The sequence below is a fragment of the Camellia sinensis genome, chromosome 8 (genome assembly GCF_055761805.1).
Source record: "Camellia sinensis isolate YWXY chromosome 8, ASM5576180v1, whole genome shotgun sequence".
NCBI classification, from domain to species: domain Eukaryota; kingdom Viridiplantae; phylum Streptophyta; class Magnoliopsida; order Ericales; family Theaceae; genus Camellia; species Camellia sinensis.
Genome location: NC_138968.1, coordinates 50,668,918 through 50,690,000, shown reverse-complemented (window position 1 = coordinate 50,690,000; position 21,083 = coordinate 50,668,918). Strand labels below are relative to the sequence as shown.

General features: G+C 37.3%; 1 protein-coding gene across 2 annotated transcripts in view; it reads left to right on the top strand.

Moving 5' to 3' along the window:
- LOC114270265 (xylan O-acetyltransferase 1) overlaps positions 1-971 on the top strand; it is a 3,715-nt gene extending 2,744 nt beyond the window's left edge. For both annotated transcript variants that reach the window (XM_028211713.2, XM_028211712.2), the window contains 2 exons: positions 22-180; positions 265-971. In XM_028211713.2, the coding sequence (XP_028067514.2) occupies positions 22-180; positions 265-619 (514 nt within the window). In that variant the 3' untranslated portion in view covers positions 620-971. The remainder of the gene's footprint in view (positions 1-21; positions 181-264) is intronic.
- Positions 972-21,083: the final 20,112 nt, after the last annotated feature.

The window sequence follows — 21,083 nt, the reverse complement described above, 5'->3', positions numbered from 1 at the left end:
TTTGGGGGTTGATTGAAACAGACGAGGTTCATTTGATGAAGGGGCAACCGAGTATGATGAGATCGATCGGCCCATAGCGTATGCAAAGGTTTTGAAGACATGGTCTAAGTGGGTAGAGAAAAATCTGAATCCCAATCGGACCACAGTCTTCTTCATGAGCATGTCTCCACTTCATATCAAGTAATAATACTTTTGAAGTGCTATCAATGATAATAATGTTAATTACTTTGAATACTGAATTTGTGTAAAAATTGTCAACATTAGGAGCTTGGATTGGGAAAACCCCAATGGGATCAAATGTGCCTTGGAGACTACACCAATCACGAACATGTCAATGCCACTAGAGGTGGGTACGGACCGCCGGCTCTTTGTAATCGCCGAGAATGTGACACGGTCGATGAAAAGAGTTCCGGTGCATTTCATCAACATAACCACCCTCTCAGAGTACCGAAAAGATGCACATACCTCGGTCTATACAATCCGTCAAGGGAAGATGCTAACGGATGAGCAAAAAGCCGACCCAATAAATTTTGCAGATTGTATTCATTGGTGCCTCCCAGGCGTGCCCGATATGTGGAATGAGTTCCTCTATACACGTATCATTTCTCGTCGCTCTTAACACACGTCCCTCGGCCCATTTTTTTCCCATTCATCACATAATTCAATTTTATTTTGGGTTTTTGTGTCTCCTTCTATAACATACCATTTTTTTTTTTTTTTTTAATCTTGGTCTCCCTTGTAAACTCTTGTAGCCCTTTCCCATTTTTTTTTGCATAAGTTGGTAGTTTGTATTAGATTTTTGGTTTCATTATTGAGCTCATTTGGCTGTGGTGGAGGTTGAGTAACGGGGTGATGTGTATTGGCTGATTGGGGAGACTTTCTATATGAATTAATTGGATACATACACATGATAAATTGTACAATAACATTGCTGAAGATAAAAAATATATTGAATTCAAAACTTTTAAGTATACCCCAATTGTTGCTTGGATCTTTCAGTATAGTATGCTTTATGTTGTATGTGTTAACAAAATTGAGCTTCCGCGGATCCTTTCGAGACAAGCATTATCCTATATTATTGAAAATTTGATGTGTGGTTTACACATGATGTCACATCCTAAATCTGCCATAGCTTTAACCCAAGGCACACATAAACCTAAATATAAATTCATAATCATATAGAATAAAAGTAATAATAGTCTCTTGATACAAATACACCAAAACAATTGTAAGTCAGACAAATCAACCCTAACTAACTCCATCCATGTACCAAATGGGACACAAATAGCCTATGCAACAAAAGTAATCTTAAAATAAATTCCAACCAAAATATATGCAAAAAATTAACAAAACTAATTAAAAATAAATACGTAAATGTCTTAGAGGTCCATTTAATAAAGTCATTGGCGAGTTATGAATCTAATTCTAAGTCCTACTCTCATCTGAAAATATTAAATAACTAAGTCAGTTAATAGCTCATTGAGTAGAAATATAGATAGTAAATACAGTTTCACAAACTGGGTTCAGGTTCAAAATAAGGTTTATATAACGAAAACTAGACTAGCATACAGTTCTGATAAAGACAGTCTGATTAGAAAATAAGGTTTCATAGTTTAAAAATTAAAAATATCAATATCTCTCAAAATGCAAATAGACAATAGAATAATCATCATCATAATCTGAATATCAAGAATTACAAGTAACATGCCACAAAGTTCTCAAGGTAACACACCTGTTGAATTCAATATGGAACCAAGAGTCATCAACGGGATAGCAACCTGGGCTTTTTCTCTAAGACGATCCGATTCTGGTTAACTATTTTCCTCCAATCTGAAGGTGAAGGTTGGCATAATTACTCTATTTAATAAGAGAAGTAAGCTCAGTGACCTTTACAGGATCTCTTTTTCTAGAGTATCAGTTAGTCTAACAAAAACGATAATAACCAACGGAACACTAGAACAAGAAGCTAAGCTAGGTGCTAGCTCTAAAGACTGTGGTGGATGATGTATCGATTTGATTCTTTTTCCTTCTGCTGTCAGCCAAGTCTTGTGTAATTCGTCTAAGACATTGAGTTGTGGTTCTGGAAGAAGGTCCCTGACAGTGGCAAATTCAAAATACCACTCAGGAAAAGGAATAATTTTCTGGCCTTTCTAAATGAAAGTAATACTGATTTTTTAATCATTCAAGCTGTTGAGGACTGTGATAGCTAAAGTACCACTTTCGAAATTCCTGGTATTTAGGTTGCATGAATTCTTGGTTGATAAGATGACAGGTTTCACTACCTGGTGTAAAATCCATTAAATCTCAAAATTCATATCGCTGGCCGTAGGGTTTTCCCTATCATACGACGGCCTACTGGTTTTATACACTCCATGAGGTATTTGGTTTTCAGATATATGAATTCCCTGAATTATAGATTCTAGTGGTGGTTCACTATGTGGTCTGGGAGGCATACCTTGTAGGATAGATTTTGGAGGTTTTGAAGTAGATTGTCTAGAAGAGTCGGGTAAAATCTACCCTATAATATGGTGTAAACTTGGAGCTAGTAGTAGACATATTTGTAGTCAAAGGACGACAGAATTAGAGATACACATTTCCTCCTTGTGTCTGGATGACCTGGTCAAGAGTTTAATTACAATAGGTCTTGCAGGAACAACATTTGGTATTTTTCATTTTTCTGGAAAGGTAATATCACACCAGGGTATCATTCTGGGGATTGTTACCTGACAGTTAAACAGGTTAGTGTCTATCAAGACTGTATGTCTGTCAAGTGAATCTTAAAAATTGCTAATAATAGAGGTGAACCTAGTAGATACTCATAACCTTGAGTAAGAGGAGTTCTAAGACTTTTGAAAGATTTAGGTCAAAAAGTGACACACTTAAATTGGGATATATATTAAAATAAACTGGTCCATGAGATAAACTAGTTTCAATGGCTCCCGTAAGAGAAGCTTCCTAATTAAGACACCTACCATCTCTAAGAGTACATTGGATCCTGGTATTCTGGCCTAACAAAGTTAAAGGCTTGAATGTTATCTAAACTAAATCTATGTAGATATATTTTTATTTCTTAAAGAAAGTGCAGGATCCTAAATATAAAGTAATTTGATGATTTCATCATTATTCTGAAGAGGAGCATCATGCTCAAAAGTTTTAATCAGCCTTTTACTAGTAAAATCAAAAGTTCCAATTTTATAAATTGTATCTAGTTTGACATATGGAATTGTCCATCTGGCTAGGGCTTCATTCACATCTTGGTAAGCCACAAGTTCTGTTGCTTCTGATGTAGAAGCTACTGTAGTGATTGCTGAAGATTCAGTATTTATGTTTTACTAGTGACCATATATGTATAATTTAAGTAAAGTATAAACATAATATAAACTGGAATAAACATGGCTCCAATACCAACTAGGTACTTGACACAAGGATAAGAACAACCACGTCTATTAATAGCTTACTGGGAACCAAGGCTAAATGCAATCACTACAACAGTGGCCCTAAAACCCCACACACGACTTGGGTAACATCCCACTTACCCTTAATCTAATCAGTCCCTAGCTAGCACAAACCCAGGAATACTATGACCCATATTATGATTATACTTGTAGAGGGTCAAAAATTAAGCCCCAAATTAAGTATAGACCTAAGTGCTGAGCTTGCTCCTCTGAGGCGACCAGGAATGAAAAAAAGAGCATATAGCCCAAGGGAAGTGGGCCAACAGTGGGTAAAAATAGGTCCGACCCACCAAGGTTCCAAGCAGACTCCACAAAGGAAAATGCCTAAGTCAAATTGTGGAGGCAACACTTGCAGCGGTAAGTTGCGGAGGAAGCATCTGCAGTGATGAAGTTACGGAGGGACATGTGCAGCGGGAAAGTTGCTGAGGCACTTTGCCTCAGCCCCGCCATTCCTAATAGCTTCAGCTCCACTGCCGTCTGAAGTTGCTGAGGGAAAGAAATAGCTGACGCAACTAAGTTGCAGAGGCAACACTTGCGACGGCCAAGTTGCAGAGGCACTTCATCCCAGTGCCGCCATTTCAAGTAACGTCGGTGTCGTCGCCATTCCAAGTAATGTCGGTACCACAGCTATCTGGAGTTGCAGAGGGAAGGAGAAAACCAAAGCAACTAAGTTGCAAAGGCAGTACTTGCAACGTCCAAGTTGTGGAAGCATTTTGTCAACGCCGCCATCTCCAATATTGTCGATTCTACCATTTGAACTTGCCATGGGAAACGATTACCGCAGTAACTAAGTTGCAGAGAGAATATCCTACCAAGGTGATAGCAGCCTTTGAAAGAGGCCTCCCTCTGTAAGTAGAGGCTAATGTTTGGCGCTAATAGTAGGCCCCCAAAGTTCATTTAACTTGGCGTTGATAGCAGGCCCCAAGACTTACTAGTTGGAGCTGATAGCAGGCCCAGAGATACTAGTTTACCGCGACAATCCCGCGAAGATGGGACCATGGTAGACCGAGCATAAGGGACTCTCTTTCCATTACCTAGGTCATGGACCTGCCTTAGTCGCACAGGCAGGACTAAGGAAGCCCCCTTGGGCTTGGTGCTGTGCCCATGGACTTGCCTTAGTCGCACAGGTAGGACTAAGGAACCCCATTGGGCTTGGTACTAAGGCACAGTATGGCTGATAACAAGCTTGGCTATGGCCTTCGCCGTGGGAAATTGGGGAGTTTGTGATTAGGCGGCTAAGGGTGGAGGCTTCGCTGAGATGAGCACGAACATAGTTGATAACAAGCTAATGGAGTCCTGAGAATGCATGTACTGGCCAAATAGAACTGAGAAGGCAGGTGCAACGGCAAGGTTCACCACTGCAAGTGCACTTGCTGAGGTTTAGGCTGAGAAGGCAAGTGCAGAGGCAAACATTCCCGTTTCAACTACACTTGCTGAGGCTCAAAAAAGGTAGTTGAGAAGGCAAATAGATAATACACGGTACATGTAGAGGGACACGTGGCACCTTCAGCCTAGTGGCTCAAGGCATAATATTCCATGTAATCCTCTAGGACACATGTCTACTCTCTATTTGGCCACTTGGTGTCCACTTGGTGTCCTCTTGGTACCAAGGAAAAGCCTATAAATAGGACCCATTTCCTAAGGTTCAAGGAGAGAAATTTTGGGGATTTGGGGGAGATGCTGCTCATTTTGGTACTGTCATGCATTTCTTCTTGAGCCACTTGCTTCACCCTCACCTAGCTACACACTTTCTAACTCCCAGATAGTTGTTGTTACTCATTTTCCAGCCACTTCCACCATTGTTGGACCATTAGCATAGTTTTGCCTCTCTAATCACCTTCCTAACCTTGAACCCCCCTACAATACTAAACTCTAATTATGCCATATCGGGTCTCATAGCTTTCCTACTGTTGGGAAGGAGGCCTAACCAAGGCCGCCAAATGGTAGATTTTTTCTTGAATTTGTTGTTCTGTCAGAGCTATCTAATGATCAAGCTCTTCAAGTACTGGTATTATAGATGGTCGTAAATAATTATCTAATAATAAATTTAAATATAAAGAACATCAATCTTATGAAATTATAATATATCACATAAAAAAGCAAGTAATTCAACAGGCATGCATAAGATAGAGATACAAAAATACTTTTATTTCTTCAAAGTTGCAGTACAACTACTTGATATTACAAGAAAGAGAGGGAGAGATGCTCAAAAGAAAGATTAAAATTATACGTGCTTCAACAAGGGTGAAACTTTCCCTTTTATAGACAAATTTTAAAATCAAAAGAGATAATTGTGAAGACATGAGGCGTGTCTTGGATGGATTGGAGTCGATCATCCTTATCTTCAGCCGAAAGCAAATCTTATCCCTTTTGTCGTGGAGCAGGAAAGCTGTGAACTCCTTTTCTGGATGGCAGACAAAGAATCGACTTTTCTGAAAGTTACATTATTTGCTTTCACTGTTGGTTATCGCTTTGTGCCGATGCTTATCTAGAAAGAAGCACTGGTAGTGAGAAATTAGGCTTTGTTTTTTTCCTTCTTGTCTTTTGCTAGGGAATTAGATATCATTCCTGTGAGAGAATCCCAAAAATCTCTAATGTTTTTTGTAGCAATGATGTCGTCATCCGGATTTTGCGATTCTCTAGCTAAGACTGGGTCTTCACTACTACACACTGATCAAGTAGTTGGTATTGTTGCTACTTCTTTTTCATCTTCATCACTGTGAGCTGACACAGTGTGCATGGATGTATCATCTCTGAATTAGGATTGGTTGGTAATGGTCTGAAAGAATTTCTCTTTCATGTAATCCATACTTTTAACAATTAATTTTGTTTGTAAAATATTTGGAAATTGTTTGCAAAGAGCTTCCTGGATATCCAAGAATGAATTGCTGGATGATATTGAATGGGGAATGGCCTTGGAGGCCAAATCCCAGCAAGCTTTAGTTTTAGCTTTGATTCTCTGGATAAGTTCGTCCTGGTAGGGATACATACATTTACTCTACCACTTGGCATAAAACACTCTTTTCAAGCGGGGAATATTGGTTACAAATAATAACACTGAAAATCTCATTTCCAAATCCAAGGGATTCCAAAATTAATAACAAAAATGACCCAAGATTTGGAGATGCTAATTTCTCGATTTCTTGGAGTGTGAGAATAGGCTACTTGCCACTCACTAAATGCTGGTCTAAGTATTTCTGGTACAATATCCATGAGTAGACCAAATTTATTCCACCAAAAATATAACCAATTAGGTATACTGGATTTTAATATATCTTGGTAAATTTTGAAAAACTAAGAATGATTGTTAATTGGATTTTGATAATAAAATGCTTTAGAAAAAACATCAATATAATCCCAATAACTAAATTTATGTTCTCTGGATTTAATACTAAGTTGTCTGGTACACTACAAGAAAAGGGCTTAAATAACACGGAGCTTTTTGCGACGGCACTTATCCCGTCGCAAAAAACGGAATTTTGCGATGACATTATAAACCGTCGCCAATAAATACCTTTTGCGATGGTAATGACCCCGTCACTAATGAACATACAAGAAAAATACATAAGTATTTGCGGCACCTTGTGTACCATCGCAAAAAAAAAAATTTGAGACGGGAAAATTTTGTTGTTGCAAATGGTGGACAAATTGTGACGGCAATTGTCCATCGCAAAAAAACTCTTATTAAAATGACATCGTTTTATTTCTTACATTTATCATTTGTGACGAGTTTTAATATGCCGTCGCAAAAAGTAATGAAAAATTTCTATATCCCGCTCATTTTAGCCCATTCGTGCTCGTTTTCCCCCAAATCCCTAAAACCTTTGAAGCAAAAATACCCAAAACCCTTGAATCAAAACTCCACCAGCGTGTTACGATCTCTCTCTCGTAATTGTTACGACGGTGGACAGTTAACGGCGAGCAGGAGTGACGACGATCGCGTCTCTCTGACTCACTCAGCGAGTGACGACGCCTGTATGTTCTTTCTCTCTCTCTCTCTCTCTCTCAAAGTCGATCATACCCATATGCAAAGAAAGAAACAAAGGAACTAGCAAGAAGAACAACTTTGTAGTTTCTAACATGTAAGTTCTATGTTGTTGCAAACTTTTTTTTTTTTAATTTTAATTTTAATTTCATAAACTACACCCACGTCATCTGCTACATCTTTTTAACTTAATTTATTTATATTTACTTATTGTGAAGCATGTAAACACTTTGCACAATCCTCTATTTTTAATTTATTTATTTTTTGGTCAACAAATTTTATTTTTATTGATTTTGTTTTGACAGAGTTTCCACTAATTTTATAACTGGACACATTTTTCTCTGTGCTGAGGTCTATTTTTGTTTTTTGTCGTGGTTTTGCTCGATTTGAATGATTTTGATTTGAAAAACTTATGTGAGACTAATGTTTTAAGACGAGTTTCTGCTTGTCAACTGTTTGTTTGGATTAGAAGCATTTTCATGTCCATAATTTCCTCATTTCCATGGCTTTCCAAATCGATTTTGCATTTTCTGGATTTAGTTTATCGACACTGTTCTTCAATTTTTGTATCAAAAATTTGTTGAACTCATGGTTTGTTTCTGTGTTCATCACAACAATTTCATGTCTATATATAAATATATTTGTCATTTCAGTTTGTTTTGAACTATAAGGATCGAAATGAGGAACTGAAGTTTTCTTAAGATTTGTTTTGGAGTGCTTTTGAGAGAGAGAGAGAAAGAGAGAGAGAGAGAGAGAGAGTAAAGAAGGAGTGGAAAAATCAATACTAATCTGTGTTTAATACTGAAAACACTTGTTCAAATTACTTTTGTTCAAACTTGTGGAATTGAAAAAGAATGACAATAATGAAATGAAATTTATTAAAGGGACACATTTATGGATAGACTTGTGCTTCAAACCAGCTCCGCTTTATATACTGGATGAGGTACATAACTTGTCTAAGTCCTTGAGATAGAGTTATTGGTATGCTGCTTCTAATTTGTTCACTCTATATTATACATGTTATTTTTCCGTTAGATGAGTTTGATTTTTTCTAACACATGATTTTTTAGACCAATTTACATAATTTGTTATTCAACTATGTATATAGTGAATCTTGTAAAGAGACTTGAAACCAAGTATATAGAATCTCGTTTAGGAAACTTCACAATGTAAACCTATGGCACAGCCACCTAAGTTATTAGGATAGTTTTTGTATACTTTGGCAAAGGCCCTATGCCAAAAACTACATACCCCGGAATGCAGATAAAATAGTCTTTCTTTTTTTCTTTTTCTTTTTTCAAATTAATCATGTAAAAATAAATTTGTAGAAGCATTATACCATAATTTTTTACATTTTGTCCCACCGAACTTCATTCTCCCTATATTTTAGTTCATTGAATTTGAATTTTTTCCTCCTAAGGAATCCTTCAAGAAAATAGTTGAGAAATTAGATTACTTTGGATCGTTAAATTCATTACTATGGAATAGAAATGTACTACTTGTTTTGAAAGATGAGGGTGCAATTATTTTTGTCTGCATTTTTCTTTTCCTGGCTCTTAAAGCCTACAATGTTCTGTGCACCTCTTGATGTTCTGGACATGTTGAATTAGTGATGGAATACTTGGTGCTTTGCAGGATTTTTATGTCCCACATGTTGTTGTATAAGTATTTTATTTACTTATGTTCCCAATGTAAACTTCAAAGTCAAGTGCATTTTCTTTGGATATGATTGCTTTAGTCTGTTATAATGTTATTTGTTCTCCCACTAAATCGCTAAATAATTGAATGTGATAAGACCACCTACCTGTTTGAGAGAAATTGGATGTATAGGTATCATGATGCATGAATATGTAGGTACTATATTTAGAGTTATTTTGATGTTTAATTTTTGTGGATATGTGTAGAAGAGATATTTGAGGGAAGTACAGAGGATGGATAAGAGTTGAATTGATTTTCCAAATAGGGTGTCAAGGGAACACATTAATGGGATTGATCAATTCCTTGTGTTTGCCTACATTAATAGAGCTGAAAGTTCGATGACTAGTTGTCCGTGTAGGAAATGTGAGAATCGATACCATCTTGCACGAGAGGGTGTACAGAAGCATCTGATTTTGAATGGTTTTTTAAAAAAGTACAAATATTGGATTAATCATGGGGAATCTTACATATCTCTGTATGGTAATCGAGAGAATGAAACATTGGCTAATTTAGATATTAGGGATGATATGGTTGGAATGATACAAGGGGCTATGGAAAATCTACATGCCGGTACAAGTGTTGAGGGTAATGAACCACAGACACCTGATCCCCATGCATCTGAACCCCAGCTCGGTCCTAATGCAAAGACTGCAAAGTATTTCAAACTTCTTCAAAATGCACAAAATGAATTGTACTCGGGTTGTTAGAAGTTCACATCTTTGTCATTCATTGTTCGACTTCTACATCTGAAGGTGCTTAATCAGTGGACAAACAAGTTTGTTGACATGTTGCTTGAGTTATTGAATGAGGCGTTCCCGTTGGGTGTGAAACTCCCGAACTCATATTATAAAACTCAAAAGGTCACAACAAATTTGGGCTTCACGTTTGAGACGTGGAATGCATATTCCAACAGTTGCATGTTGTTTCGAAACAAGGATGTCAATCTTGATAAATGTGTCATATGCAACAATTCTAGATGGAAATCAAATGGTGATGGTGGTTCAAATGGTCCTAACAAAGGTGGTAAACGAATAACTACAAAACAAATGAGGTATTTTTCTTTAAAGCCAAGGTTGTAGAGGTTTTTTATGTTATCCAAGACGGCCAAGTTAATTAGATGGCATGTAAAGGAACGAACTGATGATGGTGTCTTTAGGCATCCTGCAGACTTTCTTGCATGGAAAGATTTTGACCATCAGAATATTAACTTTAGTAATGATTGCCGAAGTATAAGGCTTGGCTTAGCATCGAATGGTCTTAACCCATTCAGGACAATGAACATAGTTCATAGCATTTGGCCTGTTATGCTCATTCCATGCAACTTGTCGCCATAGATGTGCATAAAGCAACAATTTCTAATTTTATCTATGCTTTTTGACAACCCGAAAGGACCTGGTGACAAGATTGATGTGTATATGCAATCGTTGATTAAGGAGTTGAAAGAACTATGGAATGACGGTGTCTCCACATTTGATGTATCAACAAATCAAATATCACAAATGCATGCAGTTTTACTATGGACAATTAGTTATTTTCCTGCATATGCAAACTTGTTGGGATGGAGCACTAAAGGCGAATATGCATGTCCTTGTTACAATAAGGAAACTACATCGTGTTGGTTGAAGCATAGTAGGAAACAATCATGCTTGGGTCATCGCAGATTTTTATCTAGTGGCCATAAATTTCGAAAGGATAAAGAATCATTTGATAGTAGTCGGGAATTCAAACTCAAACCAAAATTGTTGTCTGGAACTGAGATACTACTACAATTAGAATCTGAGGGTATTTTAACCCAATACAAGAGGGGCGACCTTAAGGAGAGGCATATGAGACAAGTAGAGAAAGAGAAAGCTCGACATCACACCCATAGCTAGAAGAAAAAGACTATCTTTTATGAACTGCCATATTGGGAGCACAATCTAATAAGACACAACCTTGATGTGATGCATATAGAGAATAATGTTTATGACAATGTGTTGTGGACAACATTAGGGGTTGCAGGAAAATCGAAGGATAGTGTTAATGCTCGGCATGACTTACAAGAAATGAATATTAGAAAACCCCTACATTTTCAGTTAAGAGGGTCAAAAAAAGCTTATTTACCACCAGCACAATTCACAATGACCAAGGATCAAAAAGATTTGTTCTTGAAAGTGTTAAAGGAAGTTAAGGTTCCCAACGGGTATTCATCCAATATATCACGTCGTGTGCGCTCACAGGATAGAAGTATCAGGGGTCTTATGAGCCACGATAGTCATATTCTAATGCAACAACTTATTCCATTGGCTATTCGAAGATCGTTACCGAAGAATGTAATTGAACTCTTGATTGAATTGAGCAATTTCTTTAGACAATTGTGTTCCAAAGTGAATCGTGAGACGAATTTGCAATATATTCAAGATCGTATAGCCGTTACACTTTGTCTTCTAGAGAAAATATCTCCTCTGAATTTTTTTGATATAATGGTGCACTTGCCTATACATCTAGCTGACGAAGCATTATTGGCTAGAGTGATTCAATTTCGATGGATGTATCCAATTGAGAGGTATCTTCTTAATTTGAAGCAATATGTGTGTAATAGAGCTCATCTAGAAGGTTCAATTGTTAAAGGATATCTTATGGAAGAATGCATGAATTTTTGTGCACAATATCTCAATGATGTGGAAACCAAATCTAGTCGACCCGTGAGGAACTACAGTGGTGATGATAATCTAGGTCATGCTGTTAGTGAAAACACAAACTTTTATCTTGATAATACTTCTTGGATACAAGTTCATCGGTATGTCTTATTCAATACAAGCACGGTTTAACCATTCATAATGTAGGTTATGTCACTCACTCAATATTTGATTATGTTTTATTGAATTTTGAACCAAAAATTTTTTATTGTTAAATTTTCAATCTACACAGCAAACACCTTGAAGTACTTAAGGTCAAAATGCCTCGTGTCGACACTCATCATCTTCGACGTGAACATTTTGCAACTTCTCACATTTGGTTCAATGAACATGTATTTATTTAAATCTACAAATTCTAGTTACCTAAGTCGAACTACATTTTAAATTTTACATTTTTGTTTTAAATAGGTCCAAACTTTGCGAAGGACTAGTGATGTTATATTTTTTGAAGAGATTATTGCATTGGCAAATGGTCCTCATAACCTGGCAAGAAGGTTCAAAGAGTATATGATGAATGGGTTTTGGTATCGAGTAAAGGCCATGGATGACTATCGAGCCACACAAAATTGTGGTGTAGTTTTGAAGGTAGACACCATAAGTTATGCTAGTCGGAAAGACAAAAATCCTCGTGTGAGGTCTGTGTACTATCATGGACAATTGACAGATATTGTTGAGATTTGATATTCTAATGAGATGAAACATGTGTTGTTTAAGTGTGATTGGATTGACAACATTCACAGGAAGGAAAAAGATGTCTTCAATTTCACGTTGGCCAACTTCAACCATTTGTTGTACTGAGATGATCAAATTACTAGTGAACATTTCATCTTGGCATCCCAAGCAGAGCAAGTTTGGTGCATTGTAGACCATTTAGAACCAGACTAGCAAGTGGTGCTGAAGATGTCTCAAAGAGGTTTATTTGATATGGATTCAACTGATCCAGAAATTGAGCCGTATTCGATCCAACAATTGGAAAAAAACATAATGCTCTGTGATGAAGAAGTTAGTTGGGTGAGGGAAACCACAGAATGAGAAACACTTGATATTGAAATAAGATGATATTTAATAAAGATTAGAAATTGAATTAAGGCCAAGGTTGTAGTTAATCATCAGTTTCTTAATTTACTTTGTCTTTGTAATTGTATTAGTTCAATTAATGTCATATTATACCATTCGCTATGTTTCTTATGCCATATTATAATTGATTTAAAACCATTGTCTATGTTTCTAATGTCAATTAATGTCATATTGCTTACAGATTATTATGGCGAGGAAGAGGAAACCTGATCGTCCCCTACGCATTATGTCCAATGTGGTATGTATGAGGACATCAGTGGCACCACCATCAAAGGAAGCATCATAGCGACCACCATCACAGGGGCCATTAGTGCCACCACTATCTGACCAGCCAACGCAGCGACCACCATTAGTGGCACCACCATTAGAGAAGGCATCACAGTGACCACCATCAGAAGGGCCATTAGTGCCACCGTAGCAACCACCATCAGTGACACCACAGCAGCTATCATTTACTCAACGTCCACACCTACCATCGGTGCGTCTACCATCAGTGGCACCACAGCAACTATCATCCCACTAGAGTCATCATCTTCACAGCCCACCGCAGGTATTTAAATTTGCTTTGATTTTTATGAAAATTATTTAAATATACATTTCTTTATTCTCATTATATATAACTTGTTTATTCTCATGTATCTTCCAGACCCTTCGACTTCTTCACAGCCTACCTCAGGTATAAGAATTTGATTTGTATTAACATTATTTAAATTTGCATTTGTTTATTATCATTGTATATTGTTTATTCTTATTGTATCTCGTAGGTCATGTTAGTTCTTCATCAACCTCGACTAGGCGTGGTAGAGGATGTGCAAAGGGCATTAAGGAGTGGGGTACTGGTACAAAGTTAGACATATAATTTGATGAAAATTACTCCCCAATAGAGGATAATGTGTCTAAGTTATCTACTCAACTTGGCATTATTGTGCGTAATGGTAACATTGTTCCTTTTACTTTTCTTGACTGGAGCACTGTGCGTGAGGATATTCTTGATGCTATCTGGAAGGATGTAGAGGTAAAAGTATAATTTTGTCCAAAAATTCAAATTCCAAAATTGCGTTATTATTATTTAAACTTTTAAATTATGTTTTGTAGGACAATTTAAAGGTATGTCCAGAAGAGTATAAGCCAATCGGTATGACAAGCTGTAATAACATATAGAAGGATCACAAGAATAAGATTAAGACCAAGTATTTCAAGGCTAGAAGTTCTGATCTTAATCTGAAGAATGATGTTCCTTTGCACATTGCGCCAAGCTAGTAGGAAAAAACTTGTAGAGTATTGGCATACTGATGATGCAAAGGTATACAAATAAGTTATATGTATGATATGTAAACATACAAATCATATTTATATACTTACATTTGTTGAACCTGTTACAAAAAATTGCAACTAAGAACGCTAAAAATCAGCGAGCTCACAGCATGTCTCATACCATAGAGCGTACTACTTTCTCTCAGATCCGACATGAGGTTTATATTTTATTGTTTTTATTTTTGTATATAAATAAGCATTATATATTTGCAAATTATTTAGATTCTAATTTTCATATTTCTAAAAAAATCTAAATGACCAGCAAGGGGGAGTTTACTAATAAGATGAATGCTTAGGCTATGACACGTAGAGCAGATGATCCTGAGGTTATCCAGACCTTGGTAGTTTCCAAACATCTAACATTGTGTTTAGATTATTTTTTTTTTTTTTTTTTTGTGCCAATCATCTTAATTTGACATATACTAGTATGTCTTATTCAATATAGGATAAGTTTGATCGTCAGCTCTCCATGCTACCTGAGGATTGCTGGACTATAGAGGATAGGAACGTCATTTTCCAAGAGTTGATGGGTCATGACAGACATGGATATTTTATTAGAGAACTGTGCCTCGGAGCGCGGTGTATAAAGATGGTGCTCGGCCATCACAGTCAACACCCCAGCCATCGACTATTGTTCAGATCACCTACCAGGTTCATGCGGAGCTAAGGGATGAGTTGAGGGAGGAGTTGAGAGAGGGGATGCAAATAGAGTTCTCTACATGTTTACAACAGATAAAAGCTGAGTTGAGGGCCATTGTGTCACAGGGGACGAGTATGGATCCCAATAGACAGGTTTGATATAAATTAAATTGTTTAATCGTTAAATTTTCACACAACATATATATACATATATATAATAAAATTCGAATATAATTAACACAGTATATATGGACTGTCATAGGTTCCTGATGCAACGAATGGCCACTGGGTATTTTGGGACTCTGTGGAATATGAGACTCCATATACACCACCACCACCAATACATCAGGTATAAAATTTATCTTTTCATTCTAATGCACATAACATGAATTGATGCGTAGCATTTGTTTTACAGCTTAAATTGATATGTAGCATTTATTTTGTGACTTAAAAAAACTAGTTTCATGTTCATATGATGGATCTTTACCAAAATATTGTTGGTCTAGGCAAACAATTTCAAACTTGGCACACATGACCACCTAGGCACAAGAGACTTGTGGGAAAAGACGGGACTCAAATCGGGTTCCCAGTTTGAAAGTTAGACTTGAATTTTGATCTCGAAAAACTAGTTCCTTAAGAAATTTAGAATTCGAGGTCTTGACGCCCCAAAATCACCAAATGGCGTCAGATTAACACGAAACTTGGTATACACGACTGCCTAGGCATGAGAGACTTATGGGAAAAGACGGGAGTCAAATAGGGTTCTCGATTTGGGAGTTAGAGCCGGATTTTGATCTTGGCAAACTAGTTCTTAAAGAAACATAGAATTTGAGGTGTTAATGCCCTAAAATCACTAAACGGTGTCGAATTAACACGAAACTTGGCACACACAACCGCCTAGGCATGAGAGACTTGTGGGAGAAGATGAGACTAGAATCGGGTTCTCGGTTTGGGAGTTAGAGCCAAATTTCAATCTTAGCAAACTAGTTCATTAAAAAATTTAGAATTCGAGGTGTTAACACCCCAAAATCACCAAACGATGTCGGATTAGCACGAAACTTGGCACCCATGACCGCCTAGGCACGAGAGACTTGTAGGAGAAGATGAGACTCAAATCAGGTTCTCAGTTAGGAAGTTAGAGCCAGATATTGGTCTAGGCAAACTAGTTCCTTAAAAAACTTAGAATTCGAGGGATTGACACCCCAAAATCAGCAAACGGTGTCGGATTACCACGAAACTTGGCACACATAACCGCCTTGGCACAAGAGACTTGTGGGAGAAGACGAGACTAGAACCAGGTTCCCAATTTGGGAGTTAGAGCCGAATTTCGCTGTCGGCAAACTAGTTCCTTATGAAACTTAGAATTTCGAGGTGTTGATGCCCTAAAATCACCAAATAATGTCGGATTAGCATGAAACTTGGCACACACGACTGCCTAGGCATAAGAGACTTGTAGGAGAACACGGGACTTGAATCAAATTCCTGGTTTGGGAGTTAGAGCTGGATTTCGGTCTCGGCAAACTAGTTCCTTAAGAAACTTAGAATTCGAGGTGTTGACGCCCCAAAATACCAAACGACATCGGATTGGCACGAAACTTGGCACACACAACCGCCTAGGCATGAAAGACTTGTGGAGAAGACGAGACTCGAATCGAGTTCTCGATTTGGGAGTTAGAGCCGAATTTCGGTCTCAGCAAACTAGTTCCTTAAAAAACTTAGAATTCGAGGGGTTGATACCCCAAAATCCCCAAATGGCATCGGACTAGCACAAAGCTTGGCACACATGACCACCTTGGCATCAGAGACTTGTGGGAGAAGATGGGACTCGAATTGGGTTCCCAGTTTTGGAGTTAGAGTCATATTTTTGGTCTCTGCAAGCTAGTTCCTTAAGAAACTAAGAATTCGAGGCATTGACACCCCAAAATCACCAAACGTTATCCACTTAGCACGAAACTTGGCACACACGACAGCCTAGGCACGAGGGACTTATGAGAGAAGACAGGACTAGAATCGGGTTCCTATTTTGAGAGTTAGAGCCGGATTTCAGTCTCGGCAATCTAGTCCCTTAAAGACCTTAAAATTCGAGGGGTTGACGCCACAAATACCAAACATCGCTGGATTAGCACGGAACTTGGCATACACAACCGCCTTGGCACGAGAGACTTGTGGGAGAAGGCAGGACTCGAATCAGTTTCCCGGTTTGGGAGTTAGAGTCGAATTTCGGTCTCGGCAAACTAGTTCCTTCATAAACTTAGAATTCAAGGTGTTAACGCCCTAAAATCACCAAAAGATGTCGGATTAGCACGAAACTTAGCACACAAGACTGCCTAGGCTCGACAGACTTGTGGGAGAACACGGGACTCAAATCGGGTTCCCAATTTGGGGTTTCAAGCTAGATTTCGATCTCGGCAAACTATTTTCTTAAGAAACTTAGAATTCGAGGTGTTGACGCCCCAAAATCACGTAATGACGCCGGGTTAGCACGAAAATTAGCACACACAATTGCCTTGGCACAAGAGACTTGTGGGAGAAAACGGGACTCAAATCGGGTTCCCACTTTGGGAGTTAGAGCCGAATTTCGGTCTCGGCAAACTAGTTCCTTAAGAAACTTAGAATTCAAGGTGTTGATGTCCCAAAATCACCAAACGGCGTCGGATTAGCACGAAACTTAGCACACACAACCGCCTAGGCACGAGAGACTTGTGAGATAAGACAAGACTCAAATCAGGTTCCCGATTTAGGAGTCTGAGATGGATTTCGATCTCGACAAACTAGTTCCTTAAGAAACTTAGAATTTGAGGCGTTGACGCCCCAAAATCACTAAACGGCATCAGATTAGCACGAAACCTAGCACACATGACCGCCTAGGCACGAGCGACTTGTGGGAGAAGATGGGACTCAAATCGGATTCCCAATTTGAGAGTTAGAACTGGATTTTGGTCTCGGAAAACTAGTTCCTTAATAAACTTAGAATTCGAGGGGTTAACGCCTCAAAATCACCAAACGGCGTCAGATTAGCATGAAACTTGGCACACACGACTGCCTTGGAACGAGAGACTTGTGGGAGAAGACAAGACTCGAATCGGGTTCCTGGTTTAGGAGTTAGAGCCGAATTTTCATCTCGACAAACTAGTTCCTTAAGAAACTTAGAATTCGAGGTGTTGACGCCCCAAAATTACCAAACGACGTCAGATTAGCACAAAACTTGCCACGCGCGACCGCCTAGGCACGAAAGACTTGTGGGATAAGATGGGACTCGAATCGGTTTCCCGATTTGGGAGTTCGAGCCGAATTTCGATCTCGACAAACTAGTTCATTAAGAAACTTAGAATTCAAGGTGTTGACGCCCCAAAATCACCAAACAACGTTGGATTGAAACTTGGCACACACGACCGCCTAGGCACGAGAGACTTTTGGGAGAAGACGGGACTCGAATTGAGTTCCCGGTTTGAAAATTAGAGCCGAATTTCGGTCTCGGCAAACTAGTTTTTTAAGAAACTTAGAATCCAAGGTGTTGATGTCCGAAAATCACCAAACGACATCAGATTAGCACGAAACTTAGCACACACAATCGTCTAGGCATGAGAGACTTGTGGGATAAGACAGGACTTGAATCGGGTTCCCGGTTTGGTAGTTTGAGCTGGATTTCGATCTCGGCAAAGTAGTTCCTTAAGAAACTTAGAATTCAAGGTGTTGACGCCCCAAAATCACCAAATGGCGTCGGACAAGCACAAAACTTGGCACACATGACTGCCTAGGCACAAGAGACTTGAAGGAGAAGATGGGACTCAAATCGGATTCTCGATTTGAGAGTTTGAGCTAAATTTCAGTCTCGGCAAACTAGTTCCTTAAGAAACTTAGAATTTGAGGTGTTGGTGCCCCAAAATCACTAAACAATGTTGAATTAGTACGAAACTTGGTACACACGACTACCTAGACATGAGAGACTTGTAGGAGAAGACGAGACTTGAATGGGGTTCTCAGTTTGAGAGTTAGAACCGGATTTCGGTCTGGGCAAATATATTTACTTAATTATCTTTGTAATTGTATAGTTTTTAAATTTTTATGTTTTTTGTAATTAACATATTAACACATAATTATATTGTCATTAATTATTTTTGTTTTTTGTTTTCAGATATTGTCCGAATAGGAGTTTTCTTCTTGTGGAATGCATGACGTGAAGAATGCGACTAACTTTTATTTTTGTTACCCACGGATAATGATGAGGAAAACTTTTGTTTTTGGTTTATGTTATTTTGAATTGTGAATAACATTACGTACGTAAACATTATATATGTATTATGCAACATTATGTAATAGGGTAATTTGCTGATGTTTAATTATGAATGTAAGAATATTTTTATTATGGAGAAATTGTTATTTCTATACAGAAATTTTTATATTATTATGCAATTATTGGTTTCTTTTTCAATTTTTTTTTATTTAATACAGGTAATTTTAATATTTTTAATAATTTTATTGCAGATTTATTTATTTATTTTTTGCGACAACACCATACCGTCGCAAAACATTAGACTTCAAAAGTAATTTCAATGCTGTCGCAAAATAGTTTTTGGCAACAGAGGTAATGTCATCTCAAAAAACAAAAAAAATTCACGACATCTTTTTTTTTTGCCATCTCAAATAAAATTTTTAGAGATGGTAGAAGCACTGTCGTCACAAAATGTCTCATTTTTTACATATTATAGGCAATAGTAAAACGCCATCGCGAAGGCCAACATTTGTCGTCGCCATCAAAAGGCAACAGCGGAATGCTGCTGATAAAACTTTTTTGGAACACCCTCTGTTGTGACCCTCCCTTTGCCATCACTAAAAGTCATTTGCCGTCGCTAAAAGTTTTTTTAGACGACATTTGGTTTATTTGCCGTCACAAAAAATCAAATTTTTTGTAGTGATAGTATGAGGATGTATTCCCCAAGCAGAAATAGACATGATATTTCTAATGATAGCCTTACTAAATCGAAGAGGGTTATTTGTCCGATGTGGTTCCACAAGGGTGTAGGTAAATTCAACTAAAGCAATGTCAATGAGAATTTGCTCATAGACGTAGTCATACTGGTCAAAATAAGGTGAAAAAGCTTAAGTGGTAAGATACCTCTTCTTAATTTCCCATGGATCCCTCATCCAATCCACTTGCACTACTATAAAAAGTACTCAGGTTTTGCATTAACAAAAATGTTATAGACAACGAAAAATGTTTCACAAAAAGTGTCTTGAAGATCTAGTGGGACGTTCGGCCGAACAACCGGAAAAGTTTAGGATCGGCCAACTGTTGACCGGTAAAGGCTTCCAGATGATTTATGTGGAACTTTTTTTGGTGATATGTAGAATTGATGTTTAGATTAAATAAGCAAAAATTTGTAAATCATTTTTTTTATACTACGAAAATTGGTTTTAGTGTTAATTTTATCAACTTATGCTTTAGGTTGGGCCTAAATGATATTATTAATTTTCAAAAGTAGATAGAATGTAACAGAATGGATAAATTGAATGAATTTAGAAAGCTGATAGACTTATTTGAATGAAAAATTAATTTAAGGGCTTGATTAAAAAAAAAAAGTGCAAAGTTTAAGGACTTTTGGCTTAATTTACTCTAAATTATAAATTCATAATGGATAACAAAAGTTATGCTCTTTGAACTAAGGCCCCGCTTGTTTGGGGTTATAGAGAGGAGATTGGGATTACTAATTCCTTAGTATTACTAATGGGGTGTTTGTTTTGAGAGATGAGGAGGGGACTATTAATCCTTTGATATTAGTAGTTCTCTTGGAAAGAGGACTGGTAAGGAGGAGGTAAAGATGGTATTAGAAAAATAATGAGGGGATTAGAATTTTTTTTATTTTTTTTATATTGGGAATTTTTTTAAAATATAATGTTTAATTTTTTATATTTTTTTATTTGTTTTATTATTGTATATAAAAATAATTTAACAATTCCTCACTATCAATCCCCTCACTAACAATCCGCTCACTATTAATCCCCTCACTATGAATCCCCCTTCATTCTATCTCTGAAAACAAACGGGGCCTAACCTTTTATTATTATTATTATTATTATTATTATTATTATTATTATTATTATTATTATTATTAAATTTGAAAATTACAACATATTATGTGTGGCATGCACGAGATGAATGTGTTTGGCAAGTGGGTTTGCGGGCTTTTTTGGCTATTTTAGCCACAAAAAACAAAATAAGCTATTTTAGCCATAACA